The sequence below is a fragment of the Mauremys mutica genome, chromosome 11 (genome assembly GCF_020497125.1).
Source record: "Mauremys mutica isolate MM-2020 ecotype Southern chromosome 11, ASM2049712v1, whole genome shotgun sequence".
NCBI lineage: Eukaryota > Metazoa > Chordata > Testudines > Geoemydidae > Mauremys > Mauremys mutica.
Genome location: NC_059082.1, coordinates 469,221 through 484,961, shown reverse-complemented (window position 1 = coordinate 484,961; position 15,741 = coordinate 469,221). Strand labels below are relative to the sequence as shown.

Genomic DNA, 15,741 nt, shown 5'->3' with positions numbered 1-15,741 from the left:
GCAAAATCTTCTTAGGAATTATCAAGATCACTAGAAGAAGAAAATGACCTGGACTTGCCAAAATGCAAGGCAATATCTAATTGGTATGATCTATTTGTATGTATGGTACATTATGAAAAACAGGTATAAGCCTCCACAGACTGGATCTCCGCCTCGAAAAGAATAGCAAAAACTTCCCTGGGGGCACTAGTGCCTAGATACAGGAACCGGCTGCTCAAGGAAACGTACTAGAAACTGCAAACTCATTGTGCATCACTAATGGCAGCTTCGGAGAAACCTTACTGTCCTGAGATCAGAATTCAGCTTGTGAAGTGTGTGTTACTGCATGGGGTGAGGTGTCTCTTTATTTAACACTGTTAATGTTCACCCTAATGATGAACTGGAGCCCTCTCCTTCTCAGAAGAAAAGTGGTCATAAGACAGACTAGTTGTGCTAGATGAATATCTTCAATAAAAACAATTTGTTAAACCAAGACCTTGAAGCATTTAACTAACAAGAGCCCACATCTCAGGTAACTGGAGTTAGCAGACAGACTCAGGCTTCCCAAAAGCCCTTTACACTGGCTCGTCTTCTCCTCCAGCACTGGGCTTTATTCTGTACTCCAGTTAGTGCTGACAGAAAACAGCAGAAATGCCTCACGCTTTAGTAACAATAATCATCCCAGGACCTTCTCCAGCACCGTCCCTCAGAGGCACTCAAAGGCCAGAGACAGGCCTCTGATGTTAGTGGGTCACCAAAGTGAGCTAGGAGCACATGGCCCATTGAAAGTCAGAGGGACTTGTGCTCCCCTAAGTCACTTAGATGCTTTGGAAAATCCCCATTTGAGAGATGGGCCCAGCAAGATTTAAAGGCCAGTTTCAGAGGTACTAAGCATCTGCAGCTCCCACTCACTACAGAGGAGTTGGGGTACTCAGGCCCAGGATATACACAAAGGTTGTTGAAGAGCTGGGCTCAGAGAGCAAACGTTCTGACTTTAGTCTGGAGCCACAAGACACTTTGGGGGGAAATGAGGCATTCCCAGCAGGAGCACAGCCACTGTACATTAATGAGTTAAAGAAGGGGTATGTTTGAGAGGTTGTAGACTCCACTCAGAAGGAAAGCATGTGTGTTTGTGGGAGGAATCCCGAGAATTCAATCAGCAGCTCAAATGGGATGCAGAGAGAAACTGGACACAAACTGGGAATTAGAATAAAAATATCTTGGTCCCCTCCTTCCCCCCGCCCAGGGTTTCCTCCCAACAGCCACACAGCCTGTGCCGGAATTCAGGGCATGACAGAGGAAACAATTCAACTGCACATTTTTGTCTAATGAATTTTGAAACTATCTGTGGAAGAGAAAATAACCCTCCTTTCCGATCCCAACAAACCCTCCCCAGAAACACTTGCAGTGATTCAACTCGCTCTTTTCTCTCCCTCATCTGCTGAGTCCACACAAACTGCCCAGTGGCCACGGGGGTTCCCAACTGCTGCCCCACAGGCCATATTCCCCACAGACCATCCCCTGGCTCACAGGCCATCACACAACAGGTCCAATCCCCATGAGCATCCCCAGGCAGCCTCTCACCTTGCTACTCAGTCCTTATGAAATACCCACTGGCAGAGGAGGCCCCACAGACACGTCCCCACACTAATAACCCTATGGACCATTCAAAGGCAGGCACAGAGTAACACAGACTATCCACCAGCCAAGGGATGCAGGCAGATTCCCCTGTTGTTTTCATAATCTGTTTCCAGACAGACACATCACTTTTTTCTTTACTCAACAGTTTCCCCTTCCTTTTGTGAGGCACAGCGACCCTGGGCGGCCCACTAAGAGGAAGACTGTGCGCAAAGAACACAAGACTAACTCCTGTAGGAGACTATGTGCCTGAAAAACCCCTCAGCTGAATTCTGCATATGCCTCCCATGCACCCCCACTGTCCAGAGCCCTTAGGCCAATATCCACCATGCCCACTCCAACCCCACTAGACCAGCCACAGCTGCAGTCCTGGTGCACATCCCCTCCCTTGCTTTTACCTGCCTGTACTGGCCATTCACCACCCATAGCCCCTGTGCTTGAATTGTTATACATCCCCCATTCCCCCACACCTGCTAGGGATACATCTTCCTGGTCAGTGCTGTGCTCATGGCACTGACATGGGGAGGAGCAGCAAATGGGGCTGTGCTCTGCATGCTTCACCTCAGGAAATTCTTCTCATGGATGCTTTGGCCTGGGAAGGAACAACTCCAAACCCGTGGATCTTTCTGTACCCACACAGACTAAATGGGGCACAGGAGTGCCTACTCATCTCCCAAGGGGCAGCTGAAAGGACCTCTGCCTATCTGTAATAACGTCTATGTGAGAGGAGGAACATTCAGCTGAACTGCAACCATGGGGCAGTGGGGGGGGGGAAGGGGGCCAGCACCAGTCTCCTTGCAGCAAGAGGGACCCCCCCTAACCCATCAGCCCCTGCGGACAGAAGATGGGACCCTGGTCTGCCTGGAATGATGCCTGGCCTGGGGGGGCTCTTCCCAGTGGGATCAATGCTGTTTGGGAGTGGGATAAAGCCTGTCCCTGAGATCAGAGTGTTTGAACCAGAAAGCCTGTCTTTTCTGCAGTCAGAAGCCAGCAGGCACCAGCTGCAGAATTTGCCGCAGTATACGTGTGTATGCGTGTGAGTGAGTGTGCAGCAGCCAAGCTCCTCCCCTCCAGCCTCCTCGCTGTGTGATAAATGTGTCTAACTCCCTCCCTTCTTCCCCGCTCCACTCCCACTCCAAGTCCCAGCCCGATCAACCCCAGCCCCTCGCCCTGGCTCCCCTCCCCCACCTAATTAAGAAGTCTTTTGTTGGCTTCACCAGACTTTCAATTGCTCTATCACAGTTCAGCAGGGTTTGCATCTCCCTCTTTACACTAACCCCACAGCAGCAGCCTCTGGCCAGTGCTCATGGGGCCATGCCTGCCCCTGCCCTCTGGTTCTGTCTAGACTAGGGGGAACGCTTGTATTTAAAAATATTTTAACTGACACATTCTTAACAGTAGCGTTCACAGGGTTTAACACCTTAATAATATATTAGCTGGTGGTGGTCAGTCAGCTCTGGACGTGCCTTGTGAAACTAGAGCCCTCCACTTTGCTGATGGGACAGCGGGTCGCCCCCGCCCTGTAACCTTGGGAATCCAGGACAGGAGCTGCATGCAAAGGGAGGGGCTCACCCAGTGCAGGGTTTGTGCTAAAGGGAAGGCACAGCAGGGGCAGGGGACTAACAAGGACAAAGTCTGGGAGGACACAACTGCTTCACTCTCTTCTCATGTCCAAGGAACTGAAAATCTGAACACTGTCATTAGCCTGGATACAGAGCTGGCAGGACACGCATCCCCAGGACAGGAATGTCAACTCCACACGCCCAACCACTTCATTCCTCTCTCTGGTGCCCTGGAAAGGCTGCATCACTCATACGTTTCACAGGCAGCTTCCCCTTTGCCTCCCCCACAAACTGGAAGAGTTTGATGCTTTCTGGCTTCCTGTAGTGGAAGAATGAAGTGTTGAATAGCTCCAAGCCAGACTTTAGTTAATGCTGGGATACTGGGGTGTGTGTGTGTGTGTGTGTGTGTGTGTGTGTGTGTGTGTGTGTGTGTGTGTGTGTGTGTGTGTGTGTGTGTGTGTGTGTGTGTGAGAGAGAGAGAGAGAGAGAGAGAGAGAGAGAGAGAGAGAGAGAGAGAGAGAGTGTGTGTGTGCGGGCGAAGGGGGTCCAGTACCCCTTTCCAATCTATTAACAGCATTGCATTCCACCTTAACACCCCACCCCCTTCCTGATTAGCATTAGCCTCATTCCAGCATCAGCACCATACAGACACCTCAGTCACCAACTCTTGCCCAAGGGAGTGCCTGAGACGCCATGCCGCCCCCAGGCAGAGGGACCAGCACACTACCATCAGGCAAGGCAGTGCCAGCACAAGTTCTGATGCTGCAGCACACTCCAGGTTCCTGGCACTCAGTATTTTTCCCTGGCTCCTACCCTGTATTATCCATCCTGAGATATGTCTGAGCCAGAGAGACAAGTGCAGAGAACAGCTGAGCAGCCAGAGAATCCAGAGTCTCTCTGTCCCTGGGGCACTTGGGACAAGAGCAGCTGGCAAGGGGTGGGGTCCTCTTATAAAAACGAGCTCTGCCTGCAGCCACCTTACCCTCTTGTCACTGTCCTTTTCTGCCCAGACTCCATGCAGCATCCCCTGCCCTATTTCAGCAGATCGACTAGAGAAATTGTATTTGCCAGGAATCACTGCAAAGGTCCCCAGGAAGGGTGATGGCAGATCTCCCAATCACTCCTTAGCCACAGCAGGGTGAAACCCAGCCAATCCCATCCCTTTGAGATCAGACACAGCAGAGCTGGGGCAGCAGACAGGGGGGATCTCCATGTGCCACATATTATCCAGATTTCCTGTGAGCACCTCCAGATGGAAGGAACCCCTACCCCAAACTGATGAGTTGTTTTGGTACCTCCAACCCTTAAGCAATCCAGCTGGGAGATAAGCGGTGTCACCCCAAGAATGAGGCCAATTCTGTCTGTCTCGATCCTGCATGCCCACCCCCTCCCCACCCCACTGGCTGGAGGTCTCCATTAACTCTCAGTCGCCCTCGAACACCCATTCACACCAGGCTGAGGGCACAGGATGGGAAAGAGGAGTCTGCACGTACCATAGGGTCCTGGGATGAGCAGCCCTTGGAAGTAGCAGCCGCTGCTCAGGATGCCTGCAGAGTCACAGACACAAATGAGATGCAGAAGGCAGCTGCTATGTCAATGCAAATCTGGGGGAGGAGTTGGCCAGCCTCTCTCCGACACCCATTCAACAATGCGCCAGACAGACTTAACCCTCTCTGGGCCTGTCTTCTCCTGGAGAACACCCGGGACCAGAGCCTAGCCCTAGCCACACACCCCCCCCCCCACTGCTCCCAGATCATTAACCCTCAGGGCAGGCGCCAGAGCCCAGCCACCGCACGAGCTCCCTGTTAACCCCATGGGCGTCAGTGCCCAGCACCAGGCACCTCCATGTCTTCCACCTGAGCCCTCTGGGTACCAGAGCCTGGCCCCAGGCACCTCCACACCATCCTGTTAACCCCTTGGGTACCAGAGCCTGGCCCCAGGCACCTCCACACCATCCTGTTAACCCCTTGGGTACCAGAGCCTGGCCCCAGGCACCTCCACACCATCCTGTTAACCCCTTGGGTACCAGAGCCTGGCCCCAGGCACCTCCACACCATCCTGTTAACCCCTTGGGTACCAGAGCCTGGCCCCAGGCACCTCTACACCATCCTGATAACCCCTTGGGTACCAGAGCCTGGCCCCAGGCACCTCCACACCATCCTGTTAACCCCTTGGGTACCAGAATGTGGCCCCAGGCACCCCTACACCATCCTGTTAACCCCTTGGGTACCAGAACGTGGCCCCAGGCACCTCCACACCATCCTGTTAACCCCTTGGGTACCAGAACGTGGCCCCAGGCACCTCTACACCATCCTGTTAATTGCTTGGGTACCAAGCCTGGTCCCAGGCACCTCCACACCATCCTGTTAACCCCTTGGGTACCAGAACATGGCCCCAGGCACCTCCACACCATCCTGTTAACCCCTTGGGTACCAGAACGTGGCCCCAGGCACCTCCACACCATCCTGTTAACCCCTTGGGTACCAGAACGTGGCCCCAGGCACCTCTACACCATCCTGTTAACCCCTTGGGTACCAAGCCTGGCCCCAGGCACCTCCACACCATCCTGTTAACCCCCTGGGAACCAGAGCCTGGCCCCAGGCACCTCCACACCATCCTGTTAACTCCTTAGGTGACAAAGCCTGGAATCAGGCTCTAAATCCATTAACCCCTTGCGTGCTGGAGCCCAGCTCTACAAATGGCCACATATTCCTCGTTCATTAATGCCCTGGGTGCACCAACTCTCTGTGGCCCAAGAGAAGAGCTCTGATACTTCATTAGCAACATGCCTTGAAATCCATGCAATTGGGTAAGGCTCCTTGCCCAGACGCTTTCCCAGTTTATTGTTATAAACATGTTTCTGGCCCCCCTGCAGGCAAGTTGCTACCTTGTTCAATGGAGGAAAGTACCTGCCCCATGCTTGGAGGAGAGCCTGTATTTCAGTTTGATATGTATTTCAATTATTCCCAAGTTGGGCCGGGCCCTCATGTCATGCCCAAACTATACAGAAATCTCCTTAATTAGCATTTGAAATATTGGCCAATATTTTGGCCGCCAGGCACAATATCATCCATCCCAGTCAGATGGGGTTTATTAAAGTCCGACATGGTTCAGATAACTAAAGATAGTGAGTAGCTCTAATAATCGCACAGTATGAGGACCCTGACCCCTAAGAACTTCTGCCTTGGATGCAGAAGAGGCCTTTGATCACGTGAATGGGGAGTACATGCTATAGACCCTCCAGAGCCTGGTTTCAGGCCTGTTTTTAGATGATGGATTAAACTTCTATATAAGGACCCCACATCTCTAATCTTAACCAATGGCATAATTTCACGCTCATTTAACCTTCTCTGAGGTACCATATAGGGTTGTCCCTTCTTCTGTTTGATCTGGCCCTAGAGCCCAGGAAGATCACTACAGGCTCTCACCCAAACATTTGGGTATTAAGATTGGCCCACTGCAGTACCATTAGATGGTATATGCTGATTCTCTTCTGTTTATAATGAACCTTGAAATCACAATCCCTGCCCTTCTTGCGTTAATCTAATACTTTGGCTCACTTTCAGGCTGTAGCATTAACTGGGAAAAGTCAGAACTACTTTAGATTGCCTGGCTACCTTTTAGCAGGGCTTTCTCCCAGTGGAATTTTCATAGGCAGTCAGAGGCAGTTAAATACTTGGGGATACAAATAGCAAGAAACCTTAAAAAAACTGAAAAAATGAATTTAGACTCTAACCTTCTGCAGCTGGCAGAAAACACCAATCAATGGCAGGCACCTTCACTGAGCCCAGGGGTGGGGAAGGGGGATTAATCCAGTTCAGATTAATGTTTTACCTAGATCTTTATACATTTTGAGTGGGCTTCCTGTCATCATCTCACCATTCTATTTTTAAAGATTTAATAGGATTATCGAGACTTGTTTACAGGGCCTAGCACAACACCCCAGACTATCTTGGAGGAAGCTTCAGCTCCTTCCCATTGGCAGTAGCTTCAGACTCCCAGACCTTCATAACTATTACATTGTCTGTCTCATGTCCAGGTCTCTCACTATTTGCAACACATAAACAACAACATCCCTTATGGATGGGGATTAAAAGAAAATGAATTAAATCAATCCTCCTGTTGGAATCCTTATCCGACCCTACAGAGAAAAAGAAAATGGCCTCTGTAGTGGCGACCAGAAGAGTATGGACCATTTTGACCAACAGATTCCACTTTCACTCTTCACACCATATAAAAGCCACTACATGGGGTAATAGTGATTTACAGACTGGCAACCCACCAAACATATGGAGGGAATGAACAGAAAGAGTTAGAGTCCTCTCTCAATTGGTTGGTGATGGGGGAATGGTTCATTCGAGGTGTTACAGCAGTATAAGCTACTAGCTACAGCAATATGGCAATATATACTGCTAAAACCTTTCCTGACCTATCACGTTGGCCCAACACCCTGAGACTACCTGACAGCCCTGAAGTACAGAACAGTAAAGAAACTCCACACACTTCCCAGACCCATATATCTACATATATGTTTTTCTGATGGAAAAGGTCTCTGATTCCTGAAGTGATCACTAAATCCTCAGATCAGAGTCATAGAGTTTAAGGCCACCAGATCATCCTGTCTGACCTCCTGTATATCACAAACCATCAACACCACCCAGCACCCACACACTAAACTCAACACCTGAAATCAGACCAAAGCATTATAACCCCCAGGAGACTAGGCTGTTATCAGCCACAGGCAGAGAATCGGAGAGACTGAGGTGCACCAATGTTAAGAGTCCCCACAAAGACAGGGAGATGATTGAGATATACCAGATGATCTTGGCAAGTGACCCACAACCATACACTTCAGAGGAAGGTGGAAATCTCCCAAGGTCACTACCTATCTGATCCGAGATAAAATTCCTGCCTAGTCCAACTTATGGTGATCAGTTAGACCCTGAGCATACGAGAAAGAGCCAGCCAGCCAAGCACCTAAGAGAGAGACAATGCTTGGTACCACCTCAGAGCCCTGACCCTCCTTGACCAATGTCCCATCTTAGCCATGTTTATCCCTGATGCTTCAGAGGAATGAGATAAAAAAAGAGAGATAAAGTGCTAGATTGTCTTCTAAAAAGCTCCACAATGGTCAATTGTATTGCACAATGCAAAACTTGCTTCTATAGACGTATGTTAACATTTAATTCAACAACAACAGAAAGTATTTAGAATGTACTAGACACTGCAAAGGCTACATAAAATTAAAGCTCTTAACATAAGACCATAAGCTCTTCCTTCAGATAGAAGCTGACACTGTGGCAAAGATAAGGACACACTCCTGCAAATGTTGTAGAAATATCCTCCAGTTAAACAGCTGTGGAAAGCAGTTGACACTAGAATTAAAATGATTTGGGGCTTAGCAATCAAACATCAGTAGAGAACAACATTAGGATATTTACCTATGAAACGGGGCCTCTCATCAGCATAGTGTTAATGGTTCCTGAGAGAAGCCGTGATCATGAAGTGAATGATTTTACAGAGTTGGGAAAGTAAATCAATGCACAAAATAGAACAATGGTGTTCTGATCTCCCTGGCGTCGCAGCCAGCCATCGGAAGGGTCATTGTTCTCTCCAGGGATTAACTATGTGAGTTTAAAGATATCCAGGCTGCATTTTTACAAACATTAGACTAAGGAGTTCCAAAGGCCCACTGACAGGTCTAGATCTCCTACTGCTTCCCCTTCTCCCTCCTTGAATCTTCACCCGCTTCTTTTTCCTCCTGCTTTCACTCTTCCCTGCCCTGCCATGTCTGTGTTGTCCCCCCATTAATTGTAAAGTTTTGATTTATCTGATTTTATAGTTTAATATTATGATTGTTAAAAAGTTTTTTGCACATGTATGCTAACACTATGCTGTACGTCACAGATGGTCATTGTCATGGGGCAAGTACATCCCGGCCCCCTTTGGGGCGGGGGAAGGAGTGTTATAGCACCAAGGCTGAGTCCACCTGCACATCCTTGGCCTTGGGGTGGTACGGCCTAGTGGCCCGACTCAATACGGCTGCCCTCCTTAGCAGGACTGCGCAGCCCAACAGCTAGAGTCAATACGGCTGCCCTCATTAGTGGGGCGGTGTGGCCTAGTGGCCCATGTCAATGTCGCTGCCCTCTCTTGCAGGGCTGAGCAGTTTGATGATCAGAGGGTGGTGGCGACCAGGGTAGGGGGACCGGGCACTCTCTATTCCGCAGGGTCACAGCCTTAGCAGTGGTGAGTGTACTTGTCGCTAGATCAGCAGGGATCCAACCGAAACATGTTGACTTAGTTCCTGATCCAATGGTTAGTCCCCCAGGCAACTTCCTACTGTGTCTTCCAGGGGCATGGTCCAGAGGTCGTCCATGAAGCTCCAGGTGGTTCTGAGGTCTCCTGGGTATCTGTAGGAAGCTGACTATCTGCCTGGGTCTTCGAGGACTTGGCCTCCATGATCTTGGGCTTCAGCAGCTCCCAGGCAGGAACCTGCAATGTTTGTTCTCTCTTCGGCGGTCGGCCCTGACTGAGCTGGGCTATTCCCTTTTATACTGATGATCCAGTTGGAGCATGCCCAGCAGGGGTGAGGGGGCATCGCTTCCTCTGCCCAGAATACAGGGTTAATCCCTCCTTGTCCAGTGCGGGGCAAGTACACCTCATCACAGTCATTTTAAGTTAACAAGTTTCATTTTTTGTTTTCTTTTTGTATTGTGATGTTTGCATTGAAAAGTAAAAAATAATAAAACCTTAATAAAATACTAAACAAACCCTGGATGCCAGAGCTCAACCCCAGCACCTCCGCATGTTCCTCATTCGTTAACCCCGAGGGTGCCAGAGCTTGCCCCCAGCACCTCCACATGGTCCTCATTTGTTAACCCCCTGGGTGCCAGAACCCAACCCCAGCACCTCCACATGGTCCTCATTCGTTAATTCGCTCAGTGCCAGAGCCCGACCCCATCACCACCACATGTTCCTCATTCATTAACCCCCTAGGTGCCACAGTCCAACCCCAGCATCTCAACATGTTCCTCATTCACTAACCCCCTCAGAGCCAGAGCCCAATCCCAGCAGCACAACATGTTCCTCATTCGTTAGCCCCCTCGGTGCCAGAGCCCGATCCCAGAACCTCCACATGTTCTTCATTCAATAACTCACTCAGTGCCAGAGCCTGACCCCAGCAACACCACATGTTCCTCATTCATCAAACCCCAGGGTGCCACAGTCCAACCCCAGCATCTCCACTGGCTCCTCATTCGTTAACCCCCCAGGTACCAAAGCCCAAGGACATAGTGAGCTCATTCATTAACCTTCTTGGAGCCAGAGCCCAACCTTGAGTGCTTCTAAATGCTCCCTATTAACTCTGTTGGTGCCAAAGCCCAGTCTGAGAAACCTCCCATATGCTCCCTCTTACTCCCTGGGTGACGGACTATGGCTTCATGAGCCTCCTTGTACTCTCAACATCCTTCCCCACCAAGTGCCTCTGCACCCATTAACCTTGGTACTGTACCATTACCAGTACTGCCACCCCCAGGAAGCAAAAATCATTAGTCACACCCCCAAAATCATGAGATTGGACTGGAAAATCATGAGATTCATTCAAAGAATATATTGTGGGGTTTTTTATTTTTGAACTCCCCCTTACCAATTGTGTGAGTGTCAGTGTTCCCTCTAAATTTTAACATCCATGTGTGGAATGGATTTTATGTGCACCAATATGGATGTGATGTGTGACACATTACCTTCATATTGATGCACATAACAAAATTCATATGGCAGGGATGGGGTCAAGGGGTTCTCAGTGCGGGAGGAGGCTCAGGGCTGGGGCAGAGGGTATGGCAGGGATGAAGGCTCTAGCTGGGGTTGTGGGCTCTGGGATGGGGGTGGGGCTGGGGATGAGGGCTAATGGCTGAGGGAGGGGGCTCAAGACTGGGACAAAAGGTTGGATGCAGGGATGAGGGCTACGACTAGGGATGAGGGTTCTGGGGTGGGGTCAGGGATGAGAGGATTGGGGTGCAGGATGGGGCTCAGGGCTGGGGAAGAGGGTTGGGGTGCAGGGGTCTGCAGGATGAAGGGTTTGGGATGCAGGCTGCCCCCAGCTCTGTCTCGTCGCAGTAGCTCGGGGCTGGGGGACAGGCGCCTCCCCCCGGCCATGGCAGCTCCAGTGGGGCTATGCTGGATCAAGGGAGGGGCTCCTGTCACTGGCAGGTCCGGCAGACCTGGGCCGGGGTCCTCTCCCCCATCCACAGCAAGTCTGGGGTGGATCTGCGCTGGTGCGAGTGGGGAGGGGCGCCTCTCCTGGCCACAGCAGGTCCGTGCTGGGGCCGGCGGTTTTGGTCCCTGTTGCAGGAGCTCTCACCCTCACATCTGCCAGCCCCCTGCCCAGCAATTAATTCTGCCCCCCATCCACGGCCCCCCAACAACTGTTCAACCCTTACCCCCATCAATTCAGTAACCCTCAACTCGGTCCCCAGCCCCCCATCAGTTCAGCCCTCCCTCAGCGCACACCTCTGCTCTTACTGAGGTTCTTCACCCGCCTCTCCAAGGCTGGAGTGGGCAGCCCTTCCCCCTTCACCTGCCTCTCGCCAGGCCAAGTGCTGCAAGGAGAGGGGAGAAGCACTGTCCTAGCCTCATTGCTCCCCTCCATAGGGGAGGGGAGAATGGGGCAGAGCCCACCTGAGCTGCTAGGCTCTTTGCTCCCTCCTCCACTCCCCCCCCCACCCCGTGAGAATGGCTTTAGGTTGCTATGGGAAGGGGGAAGGCAACTCTGCCTGCCATAGTTCTGATTGGTGATTCTGCACAAAGAGGCAGGCAAGTGGGGTGGGAACTCAATCAGAGGGCTCGAATTTGCCAGAGGACTGGAGCTTCTTGTGTCAGTGGTCACCGCCAGAATGGCTTCAGCCCTGGCCAAAATCCCACCATCGCAAAAACATCATGAGAGCTGGCAGCATTGCATCACTCTGCCCCCGTACATTTCACCACAGCTGCCAAGTTTTGTTAAGCTCTATGTGAGATTTTATGCATGTTATATAATGACCCCATATTTGGCAAAGCTAAGTGAAGCCCTACACTCCATTTGATGGCATTTCTCTGACTGTCTGTCTGCCTGTTGGTCTGGATGTAACATAGTAACTTTGAACACAGCAGCCAATCACTTTCAAAACTTCAGGGAAAGTTCTAGGCATCAGTGGGCACAATTCTATTGATTTTGTTGAAAATTAGAAAATTGGAGAAGCCATTCGAGGGACCTTCAAAGACAGGCAGACAGACAAACAGTCAGAGAAATGCCATCAAATGGAGTGTAGGGCACACTCCTCTTTGAGTTTTGGCTTTCACCTTCCACTGCTCCCCACCCTCCATTCTGAGTACCTGGTTCCCCCCTTTCACTGCTCTCCCTCCTCCACTCCCTCCCTCCCTGCTCTGGGGTGCTGCTGCTGCTTATCCCATCCACATTCTCCCACACTCCTCTCTCGGGTCCCCACTTTCTCCCCTTGGTCCCTGCTTCCCCTCTAAAAACCTTCTTTCTAATGCTCTCTTAGTTGTGGGGGGAGGGGGAGAACCAGGGACCCAGAGCGGGGAGTGTGTGGGTGGAGAAGCAGGGACCTGGATGGGGGATGAGAGTGGAGTAGGAAGAAAGCAGGACCCCAGAGGGATGTGGGAGAGAAAAAGGGGATGGTGGTGGGGGTGTGGAAGCGGTGACCTAGGGAACTACAGCTCATCTTATATAAGCAACGAAGTGTGCGACCCTTTAGATTGTACAAAAAAGAGAGATACAGAACCTCTGGCATGGGGGAGGGGGAAATGGGAGGCTACACAGAGCTCTAGCATGCGGGAGGTGGTGGGGGGCTGCAGGGATTCCCTAAAATGAAGAGAGGGTAGCACACAGGGAGCTTGGGGGAGAATGGAGAGATTGGAGGTGCCCCAGTGTAAGCAATGAGCATAGCCTATAGAGCAACAAACCAAGTGATTCTCTAGTCATATTGGCAAATTATTTGTATATGACCCTAAACTTCAGCTTACCCTCAACACACCCTGCCCCAAGCAACGGCAGGGGCAGGATACAGAGCTGCACAGTTCATGGCAGGTGTGGTGGGGCCAGTAGGATGGAGTCCTGGGGAGATGCCAGGCTACATGTGTAGGTAAGTTCCAGAGGGCATCGGAAGTTGCGGTCGGGTGGGTGCTGGATGCTGTGAGGGGGTCTGGAGGTGGATGAGAGAGTCCTAGAAGGTATCTGAGGATGACAGAGACTGGAACTGCTGAAGTGTGCAGTGCTAGATTAGGTGGGTGCTGTTTGCGGGTAGCTGGGTGCAGAGGAAGCTGAGAGCTGGTGGCTGGTAGTTAGCTGTGGACGGAAGGCTGTCTGGGGGTAAGCTGGGGCTGGAAGGCTGTCTGGGAGGAAGGGAGGGTGCTAGGGAGACTGGCACCAGTACTGGACCCCTCACCTTTTCCCTTGTGGCTGTTGCCACTGCTACCATCTGGTCCTTCCTGCTGTGATCCGGGGAGGAGAGAAGTGAGGCCACATGGCTGCCTGGCAGAGCAGCTGCCACAACAACCTCTGGTGGTCCATAACAGCAACTGCAGCTGTCCCTGCAGCCCAGCTGGATGTGTGACAATGCATCTGGGCTGTGGAAACACAGGCAGGGCTGCCAGGTGCATACCTGGCAAGATGCATTACACAGGGAAGCCGTTTCACCATACGCAGATACTGCACAGGTCCCTTCTTTTCTTCCAGTAGGCTCTAGTCTCATACACTCCCTCCGTCTCTTATACTGAAAGAATTTCTTACTTGTTTTTATGTATTAGGCTCTTACAATCCCTCTTAGCTCCCCTAATCTCCATCTTACATTTTACCTTCTGTCATTTTTGCTCCATTTTATTGGCTTTATTCGGGTTTTCTGAAGGATACCTGTTTGTCTTGAATAACTTCCTGAACCTTTCCATTTAACCATTTTATTCCCCTCCACCATCACCCCCTTCTGTTCCCTTTCTTCTTTAGGGATACATACCCATATCTTCTGAGATCTTGTATGGTTGCTTAGGCATTCTCCATGTGGTCTAAGGATTTTAATTCCTTCACTTTTGAGGAGGTTCCCTGTTTTTTAAAACTTCTATCTAAAGTGTTGTGGCACTGTGCAAATTTTTGGGACATTTCTACCTCAAAGAACTGTTGAACTTAATCATATCATGCCATCTATTTCTTTGTGGCTCAGCTATAGTTAGGTGTTGAACCAGCTGTGACACAGAGGTCCATGGGTGTTTCACTACTCTGTCAGAAACTCTTGTCAGGCCTGACATACTACACTTAACACACTGATGTCATCATATATACCCAAATGGTGGAATGTAACATATCATTGGAAAACTAACTCACTGATCATTAATATTCTTGTGTGATGTATGCACGGGATGTGTACAGAGAGATAAAGTGGGTGAGGTAATATCTTTTATTGGACCAACTTCTGCTGGTGAGAGAGACAAGCTTTCAAGCTTACCCAAAGCTCTTTTTCAGGTCATGTGTACAGTTATGGATACGTGCTAGAATTATGTTCTGAAAATGTGTTTGGTAAGCAATCCATAGGTCCAGTTTGCCTTAAATACACATTTCTTAATCTGATTGTCTGACCAGCCTGGTCATCAGGAAGAGACAATGAAGGCATATTTGCATAAAAAGTAAACAAAGCCATCAACCTAGTGAGTGGGAGAGACAGCCTCTTGCAGTGGTCTGAACCTTAAATGATATGCAACTGAATCACCTGATTGTATATTATATTACTGCATTATAAATGTGTATCAATAACATCTTTTATGAAAGTCTGTGACACACTAATAATTAGTATCATTGTGAAAAGCATGCATTAACACTATCTGAGAAATTATGGATACTTATTGATATTATGCTTTCCTCTACGAAGGAAGAAACAGATTTTCTCCCAGATAAGAGAGAAAGGAGCATTGTTGAATCAAAATGATGGAAGCTTCATTTACATACAAATCAGCATGAGAGGAACAGCCCAAGGTCATACTGCCCCTTGAAACAAGGTCCACGAACCCTGAGAAATATAAGGGGAAACAGAGAGCCATTTTGGCATCTTTCACCTAGGAAGACAAGGGAAATCAGCACCTTGTAAATCTGTGGAAGGTCCTGACTGAGGGAAAGTCAGCCATAGCTGGAAAGACTGATAAGAAAGCTACCTTGAGCCAAGGCTGTAACTCGTTAAGCCTTAGCCATTAGAAAGCATATTTTTACTTTTATTTGCTTGAAACCATTTTTGTCTTTATCACCTGTAGCTGAACTCACTTAACACCTCACTCTTGTTGATTAAACTTGTTTTACTTTTAATCTAAACCAACCCAGTGCTGTGTTTGAATTGAAGTGATTGTTAACTCCAGATTAATTAATTAATTGTGCTTTTCTCTCTTTAAAGGAGCAATGCACCGTATTACTTCTCTGAGTTTCCAGGAGAGGCAGGACACTTCTCACAGCGGATGACTTTAGGGAAATTTGGGAGTGCGTATTGGAGTTAGCTTGCAAGCAGTAACCAAGAGTGATGGAGACCAGGAT

At 49.8% G+C, this 15,741-nt stretch overlaps 1 protein-coding gene across 1 annotated transcript in view; it reads right to left on the bottom strand.

Moving 5' to 3' along the window:
• The window catches only part of LOC123344037 (electromotor neuron-associated protein 1-like), an 82,561-nt gene that overhangs the window by 20,296 nt on the left and 46,524 nt on the right, over positions 1-15,741 (bottom strand). Inside the window, exon 3 of the mRNA XM_044979763.1 lies at positions 4,673-4,726. Within this exon, the coding sequence (XP_044835698.1) occupies positions 4,673-4,726 (54 nt within the window). The remainder of the gene's footprint in view (positions 1-4,672; positions 4,727-15,741) is intronic.